Source organism: Meles meles, chromosome 14 (assembly GCF_922984935.1).
Source record: "Meles meles chromosome 14, mMelMel3.1 paternal haplotype, whole genome shotgun sequence".
Classification (NCBI taxonomy): domain Eukaryota; kingdom Metazoa; phylum Chordata; class Mammalia; order Carnivora; family Mustelidae; genus Meles; species Meles meles.
Window position 1 is genome coordinate 31,515,308 of NC_060079.1, and position 23,411 is coordinate 31,538,718.

Consider the following 23,411-nt stretch of genomic DNA (forward strand, 5'->3'; position numbering starts at 1 on the left):
CACCACTGACACCTAATGCACGGAAAATGCTTTCAGTGTCTTGTTGGTGCCATCAGGAGTGCCTGTTGTAGAAGACACCTATAAAACCCAAAACTCCAACAGAGGTCAAAAGTCACCCCATGCAAGGTAATTAAATATGCATGGCTGTGGGGGGGGGGGGTTGTGGTGTGTGTATACACATCTATCTATATTTAAAAATCTGTTTATTTCAACACTGTGAGATCTGGAGGAGAAGAACCCAGTTATGCTGTGTGACCAATAGAAACAGTCAGATAACAAATGGGTGCTGTTTTTAAGTCACTAAGTTTGTGGTAATTTGTCACAAACCAATAGAAAACTAATATGTACCCAAGGTGATTTTTGACAACGAAAACAACAAGATAATTATTAACTCCAGGGATGGGAGCACAGGACTTCACAAGGAAGGAAAAGTAACCACTGAGTAGGTAGGTCTGAACCATGTCCACAGATCCTTTGACGCGACCCTTTTGGTGTCTCTATCCCCTTCCTTGAAGCTCAGCCAACCTGAGTTACTCACTCATTCTGACAGATGCGGTGGAAACAATGCAGAGTAACATCCCATGTGAAGTCAGTTTCTGCGGAGCTCTCCTGGAACCATTTTATTAGAGAGTTTGGCACTGGGTTTTCAGGCAAAGCATAGTTTTTCTTTTCTTTTTTTTTTTTTTTAAAGATTTTATTTATTTTATTTGACAGAAAGAGATCACAAGTAGGCAGAGAGGCAGGTAGAGAGACAGGAGGAAGTAGGCTCCCTGCTGAGCAGAGAGCCCCATGCGGGGGCTCGATCCCAGGACCCTGAGATCATGACCTGAGCTGAAGGCAGAGGCTTAACCCGCTGAGCCACCCAGGCGCCCCCCAAAGCATAGTTTTTCTATTTTCCATTTGCTAATCCCAGATTTTCCATTCACTATTGTCCCCTCTCAGTATATCATCCTTAGGGACTTCAAGGCATAGCTATAGCAAAGTTGAATTTGGTCATTCCTGTATTTTCCAGTCATAATACCACTAAACTATACCATTAACCTTTGACATGAACTAGCCAAAATAACAGTATGAAGAGCAGTCAATGCAATCCAGAAAGGTAGGATATTTAAATATTTAAAGATAGGGAAGATTGTCAATTACTGGTTGAAAATCTATCCCTTATTCTATTGTATGCCCTAGAAAGTTCAAGCAAACTCATTTGCTGTAAAACTCTAAGCAATCTGCCTAATATTTTAGTCTCCACATTTCTAGTCCAACAAACTTCAGAAATAACATCTGGTTGAGTGGATAAATCTCCTGAAAATATTTCAACAAGAAGTCTTCTCATGTGGAAAATAAACTTTCATCTTATTAATTAAATCAACAAATACGGATAAGGTACTCTGAGGTAAAATGATATGACAGAGTCTTCTGTCCTCAAGGAGATTATAATAAACCTAAGTACCTAATTAAGTACAAGGCAGAACATAGTGAGTTCTATAATAAGAAAGGCACTATAGGAGAGAATGAATGTACATGCAGGTCCAAGAAAGAGTTCTACGAAGGATTTGAATACCCTCTCTCAAATCCAAGCTTTTCACTTCTTTTTACCTTTATCTACACCAATACTCTAGACCTTGTCTTCATCTGAAATTGTTCTATCCTTCAAATCTTCAATTTTGGAACCCTCTTTCAGACTAAATTCTAGATCCCTGTCAAGGGGAAACCCTTATTGCCCACTCCCCCATGAATCTCCACAGAGGGGAGAGGACTATGGATCACTCCCTAGAGAAGGCAAGTGGTTCATCAGCCTATCCCACCTTCATTTGTAAGGAAGGAAAAAGAAGCAACAATTGATCAGAAACTCTGATTAGGCCTCCAACAATTTATCAGAAGCTCTGAATTTAGTGGTTGTTGGATCTTGTTCAGCAACAAATAAGCTGTCCCTCACTCCTTACATTTTATCTCAACAACTTGTAACACAGGGGGGAAGATGGATGACTTATTGATCCCTCAAATATCCAACAATGCCTTTGTCTTTCTGTCCAATAAGCCCCATATATATATATATATATATATATATATATATAAACCATTAACCCTGGGTCAATTTAGCTGTTGTTCTCGCTCCCCATCTTAGAAGAAAAAAAAATGTGAAAGGCATAGGAATTAGGTACATTAGTAAACCCGATCTCCATCTTTGCTAGTCTACTACCTCGTAATCTTCTCCAGGTCCCTGTTCAGTTTCAACTCTCATTTTCTACAGAAGCTCCTCCAAACCTGAACATCATACTTGTTCTCCTTCTCCTAACAGCCAAGCTTTTCAAAGAAGCAATCCACCCCGGCTTCTCTGCCTTCCCACCTGGTCTTCAGGGCAGCCTAATGCACGCCACCCCCGCCCCTCCCCGAAGTCATCCAGTCAAAGTGACCCAATGACCTCCAAGTTAACAAATTCCACAGACGCTTCTCATTTCTTCTTTGACTTGATCTCTCTACAGTATTTGATGTTTAACAACTTCCGTCCTAAAACTATCTTCCACAGGCTTTTCCTAACATCATCGCCTCCCAAGACTCCTTCTATACTTCAGAATGCTCTGTCTTGATTGGTCCAACTTTAAATTTTAACATTTTCCCAGGATTCTATTCTTGGCTTTCCTCTCCTCAAACAAAAATCTCCCTGGAGAGGTGGGAGGGACACCAAGGATTATCCCATGTGCCAGTAAATCCATATGGCTAAATCTGAATGCATTTGCTTCCTCCCCCACTCCACCCCCCACCCCCACCAGCGCTTACCTCTATCATGGCACTGCTCTGTGTTTGTTTATCTGTCTGTCTTCCCTGCCCTGGCAAGCCTGGGAGAAGGGACACAGCACACCACTGTCTGTTAGCAGTGCTGGCTTCTCGAACAGGGGCTGGGAGTGTGGACGGGGGCAACAACATAGCAGGAGCAAGTCGTCTTAGAGGACCTAGGAATATGAGGTTATAAAAACTACCCCAGAGGAACTTCACTGAACTCTGAATATTTTGAGAGAAGTAACAATCTGTTTATTCATCTCCAAATTTCTTGTGCTTAGCCCAAGTGCCTAGCCCATGGTGGGGATTCAAATCTTGTTTTTTGAACGAAAGAAGTAGGAGAAGAATGAGGTATCTGAGACTGGCTTTGAAGAACAGCCAGAGATGAAGGAGAAATGAGTCAAGCCAGGGGGAATGGGAAAAGCCCAGGCATGGACAGAAATGCCGGACCAGTGGGGTGCGAGAGGACGAATGGTCTCAGTAACACTAGAATGCCGAGGTATGATTTCACAAGACTCCAGGATGGAGCTGCCGCTGTAATTTGACAGGCAAGAGTGAGCCAGTGAGCTCTTTCCAGAAGTGTGATTTGTAATTGGAAAAGAATCAACTGGAACAGAGGATACCTCTTAAGTAACCATCAAATGAATCACTTATATGAGACTAAATGAAGACCTGAACCACAGCAACAGAGAAAAGTAGAAGAGAAGGGAAAACATTATTTTTAAGATTGAAGGTAAGAAACAAACTTCTTGAATATTCCAAAACAATGCAATTCGTTGAAGTATTAAATTTAAAAGAGGTGACAATTTTAAAGCACTAAAATTAAAAGGCCTAAAGTGGAAAATGTTGTAAATATTTTTAGAAAATACATTTAATATGTTGGCTTCTTGACCCAAACAATCGTGAACAGCACTGGGTATACAGCATACTTATCAAGTTTACTGTGTCGGCAAGGAACTCCAACATGTGTAAGTCGACACAGGGTTGGTAACTGAAGAGGACACTCTGTACGCACTTAGGAAAGGCCCTTCTGTAACTTCTGAGAAGGAAGTCAGTAGAATATAACCATACCGTAAAACTGTTGTTCGCATTTTTTGTGCTTGCTTCAGCTACACTGGCATCTGAGAGGTCAACTTCATCGAATATCAGAGACTGTTAATGAAAAAGAACACAAACACATTAAATGAAAACCTAACTCAATGCTCATCAATAATTTTTTTCCCCCATCAGGACATGACTCTGAAGCCACGTCAGGAATTAGGAATAGAAAATGAAGAGAAAGTCATTAGTGAGTCTCTGCAACATCTTCTGAGGAAGAGTCAAACCACAAAGTACAACTAACTCCTAAATCCCAAACTGAAAAGGTCTTCAAAGAACCCCACAGCACAGAGTTTCAGAGCAAAATGCTCCCTGCTCTCTAGAAGCATAATCTAGGGGAGCCTCCTCAGTGTGTTGTGCACATGCGCGTGCGTACACGTGCACATACGTGCGTGTACACACTCCCACACACACAGTTATACCGCTTGACAGGCAACAGCCTAGAACAACTTTGCCAGGAAGGCAGAGGCAACGTCATCTTTCCCACATCTTCTAAGTAAGAAATGAGAACTAGTCCTGGCTCGGATCATGGTGAGTTACTAAACTTTCTGAGACTTATTTTCTTCATCCATAAATGGGTTTGAATGAGAAGGTGAATGTGCTCTGCAAATATAAAATGGTGTTTTGTTCGTACTCTTAAAAGTGGTTTCAATCAAAAAGTTTCCATGATCAAAACTCCACAGAAAGGGAATCTTTAATAATGTTTGATTTAGATATTAGAAAATTCTACTAAATAAATGTATCCTTCCCACTGTCAGTCATTTGGTCATTGTTCACACTCACTTGATGTTCTTGCAGCAAGGCAGGGTCACAAAGCAACTCTAGAAACTCCAGAAAAGGGGCCCCTTTCACATGCATCTTAATGTTTACAGCAGCAATGTCCACAACAGCCAAACTATGGAAAGAGTGCAGATGTCCAGTGACAGATGAATGGAAAAAGAAGATGTGTTGTATATACACGCACATAACATGGAATGCTACTCAGCCATCAAAAAGAATGAAATCTTACCTTTTGCAATGACGTGGATGGAATTAGAGGGTATTACGCTAAGTGAAATAAGTCAAAGAAAGACAAATACCATATGATTTTATTTACATGTGGAGATTAAGAAACCAAAAAAATGAACATAGGGGAAGGGAAGGAAAAATAAAATAAGATGAAATCAGAAAGGAAGACAAACCATAAGAGACTCTTAACTATAGGAAACAACCTGAGGGTTGCTACCAGGGAGGTGGGTGGCAGGATGGGTTAATTGAGTGATGGACGTTAAGAATGACCATTGGATGTTATATGCAACTGAGGAATCACTAAATTCTATCTCTGAAACTGATAACATAGCATACATTAACTAAATTCAATTTAAATAAAAATTAATAAAAATAAATTTACCCCCAAAAAATAAAGAAAAAGGGTCCCTTGTCTGATAACTTCTACACCACCCCCAAGATCCCTGGCGGGGTTGGGGGGTATGCAAGCCCACTTCACTCCAACCAATATGACTATCAGACGTGCTCCCCAACCAGAAAGAATTTTTAATTTAGCGCAGGAGAAGAAACATAATGACTAACTGTAATATAAGATGGTCTACTGAAAATGCAAGGGAAGAAATACTACAGAATGCTATGGAAGGTCACGGATCATTTCCCCTGCAGAAAACATTCAAACTCTTGCTCTTGTGAAATGACGGAATAAAGACTTTTTGAGGAGATCTTAAGGAATACAGGGAATTTCATCAAGTGGAGAAGGAGGGAAAGGTCATTTGCAGATGGTAAACATGGGGCAAGGCCAAGGCTATCAAGTGGTCAGTGCTGCCGAGAGACAAATGTAGAAAGGCAGCATGGAGCCAGATCAGGGACAACCTTGACCATAACGACTTTTCAAATGAGATTACTTTATTTGGTTATTACTTGTACAGCGGCATAAACTAAGAATTACATTTGTTTGCATATTTGATTTTACCTCCCAGCGTATAACTCTACTAATTATATCAGGAACATACATTTTTTTTAAATAGGGAAATTATCAATTATTCAACTGATACAGTAGCCAGAAATCTTAATGTTTACTTTTGAAGGAACACTAAGATATCAGTCTTAAATGGAAGCTCATCATTATTAATTGTTTTCTTCCCAAACCACATCATTCTTAGTTTCTTCAATTGTTACATAAAAATTATTTAAAGCCTTGATTTTACTTCACTATGGTTTTTATTCTTAACTGCTAGCATAACTGAGTAATTGTTTTGTGTCAGGTACCATGTGTGTTATCTCACTGAAGCCTACTCAATGCAACAAGAGCTGCCCGCAGCCACTCCAGTGGAATGTGCTGGAAGTAGAATACAATCCCTCATCTGAAACCAGAGGACACCTCCTTAGCAACTCTAGCAAATCACTCTTTGTCATGCTCAGGGAAAGATGTAGAAGGCAAAAGGTAGAGAGGGGAAACTCAAAATTTTCAGCTTTTTACATTTAATAAAGTTACATTTAGTGTTTTACTTTAATTGTAAGGAAAGAGGAAAGGAAGAAAGAATACTATGCTAGAACCTTCCCAGAAGATCGTCCTCCATGGACACCATGAAATGGACTTAAATAGACTCCCTTGGGATTTGGTCCAAGCCGGATCACATGCATACCAAATTCGCAGAACAGTAAACCTCTACTGAGCACCAAGACAAAAAGCTCATAGAACTAAAATTTTAATCCATCCACAACCTCAAGCGCTCGCGAGTAATATTCTTCCAAATTACCTTTGAGTCCTTTGCATAATAAAGTGTACGGCCTCGAAGTTTGAAGTAACGCTTTTTCCACCTTTGGAAGGAACTGGTTTGCTTCAACAGCTGTCCCTCTTTAATACTGGTCTGGGGAGAAACAGAAGGCCAACAACATGATTAAAATGAAATTCAGAACCAAATAAAATTCAGAATAAATGACACACTCCCAGCGATATTTTATATATCATTTCGCAGGTCCTAGAAATTACACGAGAAATTGTCTTCCTCTTTCTGTTCAACCAAGGGACATGCGCAAAGCCTCATGAACAAAGGTAAATCTGCCATGGTTCTCTGCCCTTCAAGTAGTCACAAGTAATACGGGAGGCACGTGCACCAAACTAATACAATTCCACATGATGTGTACCCTACCTTGTATATAGGAAGTATTCAATAACGCTGGAAAATAGAGAGCGGCAATATAATGTAATGATTAAGACCATGGGCTCTGGAGCCAGAAACCTTCTTGATGCCACCACTTAGTGGCTAGATGATCTTAGGCAAGTTACTGAACTTCTTCATGCCTTTATTTTTCATCTGGAAAATGGGGATGACTCTGTGACACACCTGATAGGTTTACTATGAGGAATACATCAAAAGCATAGAAAGGACTTATCTCATGGCATACAGTAAGTGCTCATTAAATGTTAACCTTAGCTATGTGTTATTGTAACAAACGTAGTCAAAGCACTAAGCATGGTGGTCCAGAGAAGGAAGCATCAGCTCTGTCACAGGGAGGCAAAGAAGTCTTCTCAGAGGAGACTCCCTTGGGGTGGGTTTACAAGACATTTATCAGAATGACAAGGGAGGGAGAAGCCTATTTTAGGTGCATGCAAAAGTAGAAAGGTTTAAAACAGCATGCATATTTGGGGACTCTCCAAAGAACTTCCAGTTATAAATGCAGAGTAGGGTTTGCAGTGAGGGAGCGGCAGGAGATGTGACTGGAGAAGGGAGGCAGGGGCTCTGTGATTCTGGACCAGACCCTCTGCTGAGTGCTTCATGTATGAAGTTCATTTCATTACGAACAAGATACGTAGAACCCCCTGGTCTCATGCAGCATCTCTCCCTCCCTTTGTCCTGACTGTCCACATGGTACTTTGCTTTCAAGGGGCCCTGCATGCTCTTATTAGGGCTGGACACCACCCACTCTCTCCCCCTGGGCTGCTCTTCCTTTGGATACCCATCTGACCAACTCCTTCGCCTCCTTCAAGTCTTGGACCTTCTCAGTGCACCTCACTGACTTCTTATTCAATACCACAATGTGATCTCCATATTTCCCCTCATTTTATTTACTCCCTCACGCAAAGGTCTTACTTTCCTCCTCCAATGCATGATGTAATTTGCACATTTATGATGTTTATTGTGCCACCCCTATTAGAATAGACTTTACCTGGGTTTATTATGTCTAATAAAATTAAATTCAACATTTCATTTAATAGGAAGGAAGAAGGCAACTAACTTATGGCAAGCTAAATGTAGTCTTCCTCTGAGATTGTCCTTAGGAGACATGTCACGGGACTGACTGAAACGGATCCCCTTGGGATGGGGTCCAAGAGGGCTCACATTTATACTGAATTCCTAAAGGAGCAGTAAAGCGATGGTGAACTTCCAGGACAAAAACGACTCATAGAACCAAAATTTTAAATCCATCCCACTGGATTGCCTACCAATGACCTCAAGTGCCAAAAGCATTATCGAGCACACATGCAATTCAGATCTGCATGAATGAAGAGCAGGTACTAAAACTCAACTTCTGATTGACTCCAGAGTTTATTCCCAATGTCTACACTGTGCCATCTTCTATTATGAACAAGACTTAAATATCGAGAAAAATGTGTTGTCGCCAATAAGGTAGTCAAATTATATTAACGTTTACTTTCAATGTCAATGAGAGTTTCCCCATAGCTTGCTCTGAGACCGTCTTCCAGGAATTGTACATTTTTAACACTAACAAAATAGTTTTGCAACTTCATACCGAAGAGCTCGATTTGGAGTCAGACAGACAGACTTCAAGCCAGACTCCACCACACACTGAAAATAGGGCTAGTTGCTTCAGCAATCTGTCCCAGTTTCCTCTCCTGAAATACAGGAATAATAATACCAACTTCACAAGCTTGTTGCATCTAATTTAATTATACGGTAATGGCTCGAGAGCACTTAGCACACTGTCTGGGTTACAGAAAACATTCAATAAATGGCAGAAAGTGTTATTATTATGATATCATTATGCTATTAAGTTTGCGGAGTATTTGCCAGGCACCAAACTCTAAGAGCTTCTTGGAAGAAAAGAGTAAGTGTTTGCAGGCCACCGGGAGGGCAAATAACAGCTGGGGCAGAAGGAGAGCGTCAAGAGATGAGGTCAAGGGAGAAAAGGGCCAAGAGAGGCAGCCACGATGGGGAGCTCGTTTTTTACTGTAAGTGCAAAAAGCTAGTGAAATGTTTGAAGCAGAGAGTGAGAATGGGGAAATGTCCAGGGGAGGGACACTTCAAGGGCTCGAGTGGAGGCTGTGGCGTCACTGGGTTAGAGAGAAGTAGAGCCATTTGAGATGTTATTTTGGAGGCAGAATCCACTGGACTTCCTGGCAGGGATCAAGGGCAAGAGAGAGGAGAAGGACCGAGGAAAAGTCTAAGCTGTTGGCTTGGGAAACTAGACGCGAGAGACCGAGAAAATGGGGACTGGGGAATGGTGTTGTATCTGGTATCACCCCGGGGAGAAAGGTGTCATTCTTAAACACAAAGTACTGAAATACTATAAAATATTAAAATACTATTAACATAAAGTGCTTAAATACTATAAAATACTATAAAAATATAACTTACCCAAAGAACAAACCATTTGTTCTAAAAGTGGATGTATTGAGTTTTTTGTACAGTTTTGTTTAAGGCCATGAGGAAGACAACTTCATGTTTGGTCTATTTATGTTCTATCAGCACTAAGGGAAGCATCAAATAACCTCCTTCATCCCCCACCCGGTTATCAGAGTGATTTTCCAAAATGAGAACCTGATTATGTCATACCGCAGCTTAATTTTCTTCCCCCGGCAGCAGGAAGCCCAGACTTCCACAGGTACTACAGAGGACCCTGCATCATCTCTCCAACCTCGTCACCTGCCCCTCTCCCCATGCTCCTCCCTAGGCCCTAAACGGAGTCTTGTCAACTGGCCCGTCTTGAAAACTCCTCTTCATCTCAGCTCGGATCCAACGCCGTTGCCCCTGGCTTCCCTGACCCTGAGGAAGAAGTCACTCACCCCACCTTTGTCCCTCTGAGGTGCTTTATCCTCTCTGTATAACAGCATCTATGACATGAGAGAGCATCGGGTTCCATGTGCGTGGTCCAGCCATGCTTTGCGCTTCCTCAGAGCAAAGGCAATATCCTACACCACCTAACACTGGCTGACACCTTAGGGCCTCTGTAAATGCTACTGAGCAACTTTCAGCTAAATGTAAAATAGTATGTCAGATAACTTTGTATTTTAAAAGAATGAAAGAATGAGAAACCAGGACCCAGTGGCTGGATATGACCTTGTATTTTCCAGCCTTCAGCAGGTCTGAGCCTGCTTCTTCTCATGCATATAAAAACAGCAGATACGAGGCCCAAAGGGGTATGTGCCCTTGGGTGCACTCCTTGGGTGAGGGGTTGGGGAGAGTTGGGAAGAGGACAGGAAAATGTCTATCTATCCCGATTGCTAATTTAGAGATGATCCTCACATAGTCACTTTCAAAGCAAATAGTTATCTGTATTTTTCTTTCTATATCACTTTATGTTCTTTAAATCTTGCATAAGCATGAATTAATCTGCAATGTGTGAGGCTGTGGGGGATACAAAGATGTGTAAGATATAGTCCTTATCTTCATGCATTTACAAACTTTTTTTATGTTACACGGTTAATTTTAAAGTCTTTAAAAAAAAGAAAAAAAAAATCCTGAGGCTGCTTTCTTCTAAGAGATGGGATTTAAAACATTTAACTAGAAGGCAGTTATTCACATGAAAGTAAATCCTCAAAATAAACTTGTTTATATATGGCTAGTTAAACGAACACTTCTTATAAAAGAAGGAGCATAACAAAAAATGATTAATTTGCAACAGCTCTAGAAAATATAATCATATTATCAAAGTGTGGTTCAGAGAAAAACATGTGTGGGTCCAAAAAAATCTCCAAATACTGTGTATACTATGTGAATAAACAAGCAATCATTCTTTAAAATCATAATATTTATTATATTCAAAGTTGATGTTCAAGTAGAGCAACAATTTGAAGTTAGGAACTAATATAAGAAAGTTATGATAAGACGGTTATGATTAAGAACCTGTTAAAATTAAGTACAAAATTTAATTTTATTTTCTTCACAGTCTCCTGGCTAGGGGATAAATTCTCCCCTCCATCAAGAAAAGGCTTAGAAATGTTTACATTTGACTGGCCTATTGGTTCAGTACTACCCAACACTCATGAAAAGTCAGTAAAGCCCTGAAGACTTAACTGTAATCCAATAACCCAGTTTCCAGGTGTTAAAAACACAAAGTTCAATGAAAAACCTGGCTTCGAAAAACAAATCATTTCAATAAAATAAACTTTAAGTTGAAAAATCTCTTATCTAGTTGGCTTTTAAAGGAAGTCTATAATTTAATGTCTTAAGGACATAGAGTTGTTCATTTCATGTTCCTTATGCAGCTCAAACAAGTCATTTCTCTTTTGTAATCATACACACACACACGCACACATACACACACTGCTCTAAGATTTCACCTACAATTTCAGAAGCACTTGTGTGCCACAAGTTGAAGCTACTTCGATGGGATACTACTTTAGCGTCCCAAGGAGAACACAATTTTAATAGTCACTCAGTGAGCCATTTTGTAAAGCTAAGAATTTTTGAAAAATCAGTCACTGCCTGATTTATCTGATAAATGTACATTTTCGTATGCTGACTTTTTTTGGCCATCGAAATAGGTGTGGTGAAAAGCTTGATATAGTGAAATGGAAATGTCAGTGATGACTCATCTTTTACAGATGTCTTCAAAAATTCCAGAAGAATCTCTAGCTTTTCCTCCTCTTGCCTAACATGACCCCCTTAACTTCTCTTCTAAGGAATGGGAATGAAATTTGTTGTTATGGACTGAGTGTTGGTGTATCCTCCCGAAATTGAAATCCTAACCCCCATTTTGTTGGTATGAGGAGGTAGGGCCTTTAGACAGAGTTCCTTCTGCCACATAAGGACACAGCAAGATGACCGCCATTGATGAACCAGGAAGCAAGACCTCATCCTACACAAGATCAGCAGGTGCCCAGACTGGGACTTCCCAGCCTCCAGAATTGTGAGAAATGAATTTGTTGTCTAAACAAATGTATGGTGTTTTTCTTATAGGATCCTGAACAGACTAAGACATGGGTCGAGAGAGTCTTCATACCATCGTTCTCATCTCTCTCTCTTTTTAAAGATTTTATTTTTAAGTAATCTCTATACCCAAAATGGGACTCGAACCTACAACCCTGAGACTAAGAGGCACAGACTCCACTGACGGAGCCAGCCAGGTGTCCCCCAGAACCCCACTGCATCTCTCTTAACTTCTGTCAACTCTACCCCGCAAATAGAAAATCTTTCTTTGACACATATACTTCCTTATCCATTTTGTTATACAGGCTCCCAGAAAGCTGTCTATGCCTTCCTGGGTGTCTGTACAGAACCTATAACATCGTGAGTCTATTTGACTTTCTTTAATGGTAAGCCTCTTTAGTTTTATGGACTTTAATCTCTAAATTGGAAATAATACCTGTGTATCACCATGTGCTACAATGACACATGAGACAGTGGGTGTGAAAGAATACACAATTCTTTAAACATGTAATATGAAAAAAAATGTTTAAATGTAGCATGGCAAGATATTATCTTGACTATTATTAGCCCCCATCATAAGTATTATTTATTATAGAAAGGTTTCACTTCCTTAGTCCATCCCTTTCCACTTTTCCTGCCATTGCCTTAGTTCAAGCTCCTTTAACTCCCTTGAACTCAACCATTCCTTAAAGGTCCTTCATGCTTCATGCTATCAATTTTTCCCACCACTGGTCCATTCTTCCCACTATGGACAGAATTATCGCTGAAAAACAGACGGGATCCTGCCAAACTCTGTATTAATATATTCAGTGGTTTCCTATCACCCATAGTACAATTCCAGCCTTGTGAGCTGAGCACACAGACTCCTCCTTCCTCAAGTGACCCACCTTCTTGTACAGCTAAACCTTCAGGAGTCCTCCTAAATCCACCTAACAGCAGAGTAGAAGAGAAGCATTTGCTCCTCCTCAAACCCTCTATCCTTCCCCGTGTCCGGCCTCTTTCAAGAGCTATTCCTTCTACTCGGAATGTTGTCTTCTGCTGCTTCTTATAACTCCCGCCCCATCCCATCATCCTTCAAGGTTCAGACCGCCATCACAGCCGACCCGCACTCGCAGCACTTTGCTCATACGTCATTTACAGCATGAATCATGTGGTAAGGGAATTTTTAAAAATTTGTATCTTATTTATTTTTCCACCCTCCATAGAGCCATAATATAGCCATAGAACCTGACATTAAGAAAATCATTAATACATGTGAATCAACTTACTGAGTAATCAGGAAACAACAAGGAAGAAATGAAAGTAACAACACCTATGAACCAAAGTTCCCCATCTCTAAAGTGAGGATAAAATCACCTGCCCCGTAGTCCTCAGAGTTCTGGGGATGAAACAGAATGACATGTAAATATCTTTCATAAGCTCCCAAATGCTATATATGTATAAAGTATTGTAAGTAAGGTACTATTTTAGCAGGTCATACTTGTGGGAAAAGGTGTTTTAAGTGGGACTGACACAAGTTAAATAAAGAGATAACACTCTTGAACAAGGGCTTGATGCCTACATAAAGAGAAGTTATCAGAGACAGTGTGTGTGTGTGTGTGTGTGTGCACGCACTAACCACTTATTTTATTTTATTTTGTGGTAGACATAGACAATTATGTTTGAGTTTTATATTTTGTGAAAATCTTAATGAAGTGAATTCTAACAATAATTAAAAAATGAAAGTAATATTCTAAGTGTAATATAAATGAGACATCTTTAAAGAGTAATATATAATGTGTATATATAATGTAATATATAATAGATAATGTGTACTTCCATATGCAAATGACTACAATGGTGGACATAAGAGAGGAAAGAGATGACTGCATTGATCATAAAATCTCCATCAATGCACCAACCTCAAACGCCAGACGACACGGGAGTGAACAGTGTGGCCACTAGTGACATAACTTCTGAAGTTGTAAATAGCTCCTGGTAAAGTTCTGATCAAAAACCAAACTATAGAGGCATCTGGGTGGCTCGGTCTTAAGCATCCAAATCTTGATTTTGGCTTGGGTCATGATCTCAGGCTTGTGAGATGGAGCCCCACATTGGGCTCCACACTGGGCATGGAGCCTGCTTAAGATTCTCTCTCTCCCTCTCCCTCTGCCCCTTCTCAAAACAAACACACAAACTATAACCTCCCTTTCTACACACAGTAGTTATAAACCTGGAAAATTAATATCCTATAATAATGCTTTAAGATTTTGTGTTACATGAAGTTAGGTTTTAAGCTCAGGTGCTTATAAATCAAGTTTGCCCATAATAATCTCCTGGAGGACATCTGAAGGTCATAAATGATAGAGGACAATTCTTTGAAGTTTGGACCTGCCTGGTATGTTGTAGGATTGATGGCTAGGAGGGCTCACTATGCCCAAATCACTGGGATGATTTAAAACACACACACGCACACACACACACACACACACACACACACAAAATTTCCAAAACACCTCCCCTGAAAATCACTGTTTTAAGGGTTCCAGATCTATCCTGTACTAACCTTTATCTGAGCCATTTTTTAGAAGCAAATGTAGTGTCACCTTGGTGACGTATCTGTCAAGTGGTGGATTTGGAACCACTTCCATGAAGACCGTGTTTAATCCCATAAGGTGTATGTTCGCAACATGTATAAAGTTTTCTCAACATTAAACCTAAGAGCATAGCGCAGTCATGAGCTAGTATTTAATAACGGAGCAGAATTTACAGCTACTATAAATTACTATTTTACAACTTAGAATGTCAGTCTAAGAAGAGTCAGAAAGGCTAGAAAGTGCCTTGGAGTCACTGGAACCTCAAAATTCATTAGCTGAACTAACTGAACTGATGTATCTATCTTCCAACTAGCCTGTGAGCGACTTATCACAGTTCCTTGCACGGAGAATCACACCTAAACCTTATTCACAGAACACAGGAATGCAGGGAGCAATGGTACGTTATCTTGAGAGCTTTTTTTTTTTTTTTAAAGATTTTATTTATTTGACAGACAGAGATCAGAAGTAGGCAGAGAGGCAGGCAGAGAGAGAGAGGAGGGAAGGAGGGAAGCAGGATCCCTGCTGAGCAGAGAGCCTGATGCGGGGCTCGATCCCAGGACCTTGGGATCATGACCTGAGCTGAAGGCAGAGGCTTTAACCCACTGAGCCACCCAGGCGCCCCTATCTTGAGTGCTCTTAAGGGAGAGCCTGGGCAGGAGCCTTGCCAGCATTCTTCCAGCTGGAACCAGAGGAGCTTTTCTGGCCATCACTTTCTTCTTGGAAATGTCCTTGCAGCAATTATAAGCCTTTAGTTGTTGACTACTCTACTTTTTATTTTTTTTTCCTAAATTGAAATCCATTCTGTTTTCGTCCACAGAAATATTTTTCCATCATTCTTAAGGGAGGCCATCTCTCTTATCCGCGTTAATATGGTCTCTGGGTGGCAGACAAGGCAGATACACCCGGAGGGTGTATAAATCAGCTATTGTTTAAAAGAGACTTTCTATCCTGCCATATTTTACCCAACAGCTGAACTTACATAATTTGGCTTGAAAGGTGGTCAAATCCATCACTCTTTTGATCCAATGTCTCTGAAACTACAAGTCTGTCTTTATCACTAGTCTCATTGAATTGGGTCTCTCCGATTGTAACACTGCTTTTTTCTTTTATTAGCCCTTCTAAATATTCTCTGTGTGATTATAAAACACGAACTGTTTTCTCCACACACATGCCAGAAGCTATACTGAATGACTGCTGCCTCTCTTCTCACGGCTTTTAGAAGGCTGGCCGCTGCATCTCACTCTGCTTCAGTCTGTCTACCTCTTTTTGTCAGTCACGGGTTAAAATGCTTCAAGCCCGGCTTTTGTCTCAACTTCCAAAATTTCCCTCAGTTTGTCTTGATTCCGGGCCCTTTTGGGTTTCGTGCCTTGCGTCCTTTCCCCTTCTGAATTTTATCCAACCAGAGATTTCCAACTCCCTTAAGAACAAATTTGAGCCTCTTCATGAAAAGGACTATATAAGGGCGCCTGGTGACAGAGTTCATTAAGCATCCCATGTTTGGTTTCTGCTCAGGTTGTGATCTCAAGGCCCTCGCCTCAACCACCCCACCCAGTCGGAAACCTACTTCAGATTCTCTCTCCCTCTCCCTCTGACCCACCCACTCATGCTCCCTCTCTCAAATTAAAAAAAAAATGTATATGTATGTATAATACATATGTATATATATGTAATATATGTATACTACATAAAATATACATTTATTATAAAATCTAAAAATATACATATCTTATACATATATTCTATTAAATATACTAGTTGTTCTAAAATCTGGCTGGTCATCTGAACGGCACAGAAAACTTTACGGACATTCAGAACCTCTTCATCTGTTCATTCAATCAATCTGGGATAGGGCACAGAATCCTACACATATCAAAAACCTCTCTTGGTGACTGTTATCATCAGTCAGGTTGAATAAACACTCAGATAAACAGTATGTAAGTAAGTATGTATAGACACTCTACACTTAAAATGTGTTTCTCTGTGTGTGGAACCCCATTCACATGCCCCCCTGCCCTCTCCGCACCCCCACTGGCTGTGCTCCAGTGGAGGTGAGGGGAATGATTTGGGTTTAATAACACAGCATGCCCATGCCAGCTCTCCCCTTCCTCCTCCTGAGAGCCAGCTGCCCGCAAGAAACCAGGTTTTGTTCAACTATCATTCAGAGGCAAAACAGGTTTGATTTGCATTGGAAGGTAAGGAATAAAAAGCTGGGATTTGCACTGGACACTACCAAGGGCTGGGTAATGGGGAGAGAGAGGAGTCCTTCAGCTGCCTACCCTCCCCTTTCCCTACTATGTCTCTAGCTTGCACCACCACCCAAAACCCGTGCCGGCCCCAGCCTGACCCTGCCAAGAAGGCAAATGCTGGCGGAGGAACTGTAGTGGTTACAATGAGGGGTGTTTCAGTCAGGACCCAGAGGATAATGCAGTAAGCGAGAGGTACCCCAGCTTACAAAAGAATGGACACAGAGTGGGCTTCCAGAACCGGTGTTTAATGATAATGGAATAGGCTGAAACAACACCTTTTTATAAGTTGCCACCTGGAACAGTTGTCCTCAAGCAGTTTTGGGGTACCAGAATAATCTGAGGATACAACACCAGGTACTTTGAAGAAGTAACCCAGAACTGGACCAACTCAGCCTCCTCATTCTGGGATTGAGGAGGGATCCCTCAGAGGGATCCCACAGCTCCCTGAAATCCAGGTTAAAAACGGTGAGGCAAGATGATTACGTGTGTTTAAACAGAATATTTAGTATCCATACAACAAAACCTTGACATTTAATATTCTAGAAGTTTGTGAAATAGGTTCATTCATTTGTATTCTCAGAAAAATATGCAACCTCCATTGGTGTCTTTTAATTATTACCAGAATCGTTACTTTTAGATGTAACACACATGCACACGCATTCTGATTCAGGCTGTCTGAGATGTACAGGTTGAGAGGAAAATGTAGTGTGGTCATCCGTCCGACACGGGGAGTTTACAGCCGCCAGCGCTGTGCGTACAAGTGGCTGTCAAGTCAAGTGAGGCATAAAACACTAAAATGGGTCTCTGGCGCCGCAGTTTTTCATCCTGCTGCGTTCAGTCCAATGATGGAAAAGGCTTTCCATCACAGCTCCTGCCTAAAAAGGAAAAAATCCAAAATGGCGAATAAAAGCTAGTTACGCTGCAGCATGCACAGACCCTGAGAAGTGACAAGCTCTGCTCCTCAAGACACTGAGGGAACACATGCATCGGGAAGCTGAAGGGGGAAGCTGTAGTTTCCTCATTCCCACTGAGCCTCCTGAAAACTTAAAATATATTCACAATATCTTCATTATTTCATTTGAGTTACTATAAACGCTAATATTTTGGACACTTATATTTAAATGTAAATTAATGCCTTCTAAAGCAAAACCATGGAGATTACCCAGCATATCCTAATTACCCTCTTTAGGGGCACTTGGGTGGCCCCGTCAGTTAAGCATCTGCCTTTGGCTCGTGTCATGATTCCGGCGTCCTGGGATCGAGTCCCACATTGGGCTCCCTGGTCAGAGTGGAGTCTGCTCCCCCCGTCCCACCTGCTGCCTTCCCTTCTTGGGCTCTTTCTCACTCTGCTCGCTCGCTCTCTCTCAAGTAAACAAGTAAATCTTTTAAAAAAATAATTACCCTATTTACTAATGAACCATCTTGTTCTTACTAAAGTACTTTGGCCCTTATATTGGTTTGTAATTTTCTTGAGAAGATCTATAGATATAAATAACCTTCCTGAGACCATAGTTATTTTGTGACATTGTATTTGTTCTTTCCTAAAATGAAGTTCTATCTCTACTTTTAAGATGTTCCTTCTTAAAGAGTTTCTAAATGTACTTTTTTAAAAATTTATTTATTTATTTTCAACGTACTTTTAAAATACTATTAAAGAAATTAAAATATCTGATTTTATAAAGTGCTATTACACTTTTATTTAAAGGAGAACATACAACATGTTCATGCCCCATCAACAACAGACATACTTTCTTCATAAAATACAGTGAATTACAACAGATTACCACTGGGTGGCAGTGGTGTCATGCCTAATGCTCAGGTTTTCTTTCAGAGACAGAAAACAGGGATAGGCCTCTTGGCAGTTAGATGGGTCCTTGCCTATACCTGTGACTGGCACTTAGTAACACTGTGTTGTAAAAGGGATTAAGAAAAAAAATCTACTTTTCCAATTCTGAATTTAATTCTTCCCTTATCAAACACCCCTCCTCACTTCCAAGAATAATCTTTTGCCCACACGTGACGTTCTGATGTAACCACTTTCCCACAATGCCACAATGACACAACTATTTTGATGTACAGGCATTTTGATATGGCCTAAAATAAACGACTAAACATTATGTTAATTTGCTAAACTAGTAACTATTGTATAAAACAGACAACATCACACCAGGCTTGAGTCTGACAAAACTGGTGCTCTCCCTGGTGTTCCCGGTCTAAGACTGCCATTCAGCTGGGGTAGAAGCTGGGGGTCAGTGGTATGGCCAACAATGAGATGGGAAATGGGGTAAAGCTCAGGTCTGGTACATATAACCAGATATAACCAGGAGTCATCTATTTACTACATAAACTTATCTCAGAAAGGGCTATTGGGGCACCTGGGTGGCTCAGTGGGTTAAAGCCTCTACCTTCTGCTCGGGTCATGATCCCAGGGTCCTGGGATCAAGCCCTGCATTGGGCTCTCTGCTCAGCAGGGAGCCTGTTTCCCCCTCTCTCTCTGCCTGCTTCTGCCTACTTGTGATGTCTCTCTGTCAAATAAATAAATAAAATCTTTAAAAAAAAGTAAGAAAGAAAGGGCTATTAGCCATTCTCTGCAAATATCTGCTTATTTTCTAGTCTCAATTATATCTTCAATAATCGGCCTCTCAAATTCTCTTTCTTCTCCAGAGATAATTTGGGTCCCCAATGTGCAGGAAATTCTCAGATTTTTGCCAGTTCTTTGAATTCATAGATAAATAGATAGGTGGGTAGGCAGAGAGATATGTATATGCTATATTCAAATCATAAACTATTTTAATGATGGTTTTGATGGACAAGACTGATAACTGCTCAAAGAATAACCCAGTTCCTCATATTTTCTGTAAAGACTTATTTATTTATTTGACAAAGAGAGAGCATGAGTAGGGGAGGGGCAGGCAGAGAGAGAAGGACTCTCAAGCAGACTCCTGATTGAGCATGGAGCCTGATGCAGGGATTGATCTCACAACCCTGAGATCATGACCTGAGCCGAAACCAAAAGTCTGGCGCTCAACCCATTGAGCTACCCTGGTACCCCTTCATCCTATCAGATTTAAAAAAAAAAAAAAATCTTAATGTTCACAGAAATGGATAAAACCAAATGTGAGTGTCCTCTGTGATAAGGATGGGGCAGAAAAAGATGAGAGATGAAGGCTGCATCAATTACCAGGTGAAACAGTAACACATACATACACACTTCATACCACCGTGGGTTCTACACTTTGGTCATGACGTGGTTTCCTTCATCGGGACCCATTCCCCTCTGAGATCTTCCCTGCTCTACTTCTTCCCTTGCCAGAAAAATTAAACTCCCCCTTCCTCTGTGCTACTTTAGTACATTGTTCTTCCATCTCTCTTTGCATTGTACTGTAATAATCTTCACATGATATGTAGAGGTGCAGTACTATGGCCTGGGTGTAAATCATGGCTCCTTGGCTGACTGGTTGTTAAAAGATGTTGGGCAAGTTACTGCACCTGAGCTTCCTCTCCTTCACAAGGCGGATGATGACGATGATAGATACCTCACAGGGGTGTCGTTTGGACTACATGACTCAATGCATGTAAAGTACATTTCCTGACACATAGCGCTCAGGAGATCAGTTGTTCTTGGGTCATTCTTGCTCCTGTCCTCTAGTAGCAGTAGACTTCCAAAAGGCAGGACCACATTTACTTCTTTGTATGGCTAGTAGCCAGCACCATGCCCATCACCCTAGTGCTACTCATTCATGATCAGTTTATTGATCCAAACTCAACTATTCTCTGTTTTAATATCTAATTGTTCCCTCTCTATCCATTGTTCCCTGGGCATGGCTGATCTTAAAAAGAAAAAACTTTTTTCACCTGTTCATTACATCCGAGCTCACAATCTGTGCCTTCTTCTCTATTACTACAAACCTTCTTTAAAAAAAAAAAAAATTTAATATCCTTGCTGCCTCTTTCCTTTTCCTCAGCCTTACTAGATAATTTCCTTTTTTCTTTAAGAAAACATCCTTATGGCTATTTCCAATAATACCCCACATGCCAACTCTCTCTGGGTGAACTTACCCTTTGCATAGCTCCAATTATGTCCTCTAAATATAGCATAACTCCCAAAACAAATGTCTGCATTTATTCTCAGTTTTTCACTCCAACTCCTTTTACAGCTGCCTATTGACATCCGCACATGGAGACGCTACCACCATTGGAAACTCAACAAGTACATTTCATTTCATGTAATGTACATCTTAGTATAATGGAAAAAAACAGTGCTCGGGTCCGGAAACCTAGATTCTAATTCTGAAACTTCCAGGTAATAACTACACAACACTGGGTAAAAGTCACCCATCCAGAATTCAAACTGAATGCAGCACCTTCCCACGGCAACTCTGTTCCTCTTCCTGTGACCCCATCTGTTAGCAGGGGTATCATTTCCCTAAGCACACAATCCCCAAACTGCCAAACTCTCATCTCTTCTCCCTTCCTCCTAAATCCTTCAAAGTGCCATCAGCACGTTTGCAAAACCTGGTCTTCTTTTCTGCTCCTACCACCACTGCCCCAATCGTAGTAACTGTGTGATTTCTCAGCAAGACATGAACAGTGATCACCTATGAAGTGACCAGGACTAGCACTGGAGGAAGAACTGTAGAGACAAGAGCCAGACCACCGCCAGCACTAACCCTTCATTAAGAAGATCCTGCTGCTCCAGTGTGAGTTTGGTCCACATGTGGGAAAGAACTCTGCTCTTAATAACTCATTAGAGAGGCAAGGCAGATCTCTCAAACAAGTCTTTGCTGAAGGTTGGTTAGGAGCCAAAGGGACAAAACACCAAGGACCATGGTATATGGTATGAACAAAATACCTCTTGTTCTCCAGGTCTGTGAGCCCAAACAGGGACCTCAGGACCTTTCTGTCTTGGCTCCCCCAGCCAGGGCAGACCAGGCATTCCCTATCATCAAGAACCACAGGCTGAGAGAAACACCACACTCAAGATCTCCAAACCCAAACTAAGAAGATGAACCCTCCTGCTGGCCTGGCCGGGGACCATCCTCACAGCTCTTGCTCCTCTGAGTAGAGGAATAAGGGATGCTAGCTAACTGGGGCCGGCCCCCACTGGACACTGCAATCCAACCCATGTGTCCTATTGTTCATAAAAGAAAATCACATGGACATAAACTGTTCCCTCCTAATTAATTATCCATACTCCTTCCACGTAGAATTGTTTCCTTAAGATACGGCTCTCATCCTATTACTTCCCTGCCCAAAGTCTTTGTTGGTTGCTCCTAAACCACAGAGTAAAACAAAAACTTTGCATTTAGGGCCCTTGACTGTCCACACCTTTTCTGCTTTTGTGTCCTCATATCTTGGTGCAATTTCCCTCTTTATAGCCCTGTAGCTTCCGGTCTGGGCACACCGGTTTACCTACCACCACCTGAACAAAACACACATCCTCCTATCTGGGGGACTCCACGTCAGTCTTTCCAGAGACCCAGGATCTTGCCTCTCATCGACTCACCCTTAAATGTAGGGCTTCACACTCCCCTTTCCAAATGTGTCACCCAAGCAGAGCTCACTCATTGGCAATACCATGGGCTCAGTCTTCACAGAGCCCTATTTGTAAAAGGTAATGGATTCACAGAGGAGAGCAATGTGCTAAGATGATGTTTACTCTAAAAAGCTTATCTCTCCCATTTTCAATATTGTCAGTGGCATATGAATTCTGAAAAATATATTACAGTATGAAAAGAAAATAAATCATAAAACAGGTCAAGTTAGCCACTCTGTTTAACCCTATCTCCCTAACCCTCAAAAGTCCATCTAAGATCCCGATTGTTTTATTTCTTTCCTCATCCTACTCACGCTCCAATTCACTTGAGAAAATGATCGGAAAAAAGTGAATGCTTTTGTTGCTGTTGGGATGGAAGGAAACACTTCCTTTCCTTCACTCCAATTCACCTATCCCGATGTCTTGGATGCCTATGTTAGGCCATATTACACGTGTTACCTTTATTATATACAATTCTCTGAATACACAGAGAATCCGTCTGCTGAGGTCATAGAGAGTCAGGGGAGACTCACCGCTTGCTGCCCTTTCTCCATTATTTGAGGCAAATAAAGACTACTTCACCCAGATGCCTAAGAAATACAAATTCCTGAAGTGCAGAAGTGAAAATCAGGTTCGATGGATTATCTTGTGTTTTCTATATCTTTTCATTCATTACCATGTGTTTACTGTCTACCGCAAGCCAGGAACTAGTCTAGGTCCTGGAGCTAGAACAGTAAACACAAAGATAACAATGCCTGCCTTCTAGGAACGAATAATATATTGAGTGTTATGCTTCAGACTGATTCTGTGAAGGATTTTTAACAACTAATTTCATTTTAGTTTGTCTACATCTAAAAGGTGTGTATAATCTATTCATCAACTTATAAACCTTACTAAACTAGTTCGTAAGTATGACCCCCCAAAAATCTGAAAATAGCATGTAAGAGGGTGAATATAAAAGTTTAGGACAATAGCCAAAGAACTGTCAAAGAATAGTTTTCTACATGAAAAAGCAAGCAGCCACCTCAGGGGGGCATAATCAAAAGTACAAAGGAGCTTCAAAAAAAATTTTTTTTTT

The 23,411-nt window shown here is 41.0% G+C and overlaps 1 protein-coding gene across 6 annotated transcripts in view; it reads right to left on the reverse strand.

Moving 5' to 3' along the window:
- DGKH (diacylglycerol kinase eta) overlaps nucleotides 1-23,411 on the reverse strand; it is a 185,904-nt gene that overhangs the window by 99,367 nt on the left and 63,126 nt on the right. For all 6 annotated transcript variants that reach the window (XM_046028358.1, XM_046028354.1, XM_046028353.1 and 3 more), the window contains exons 3-4: nucleotides 6,621-6,731; nucleotides 3,847-3,927 (exon numbers count right to left, since the gene is read on the reverse strand). In XM_046028358.1, coding sequence (XP_045884314.1) covers nucleotides 3,847-3,927; nucleotides 6,621-6,731 — 192 coding nt within the window. The remainder of the gene's footprint in view (nucleotides 1-3,846; nucleotides 3,928-6,620; nucleotides 6,732-23,411) is intronic.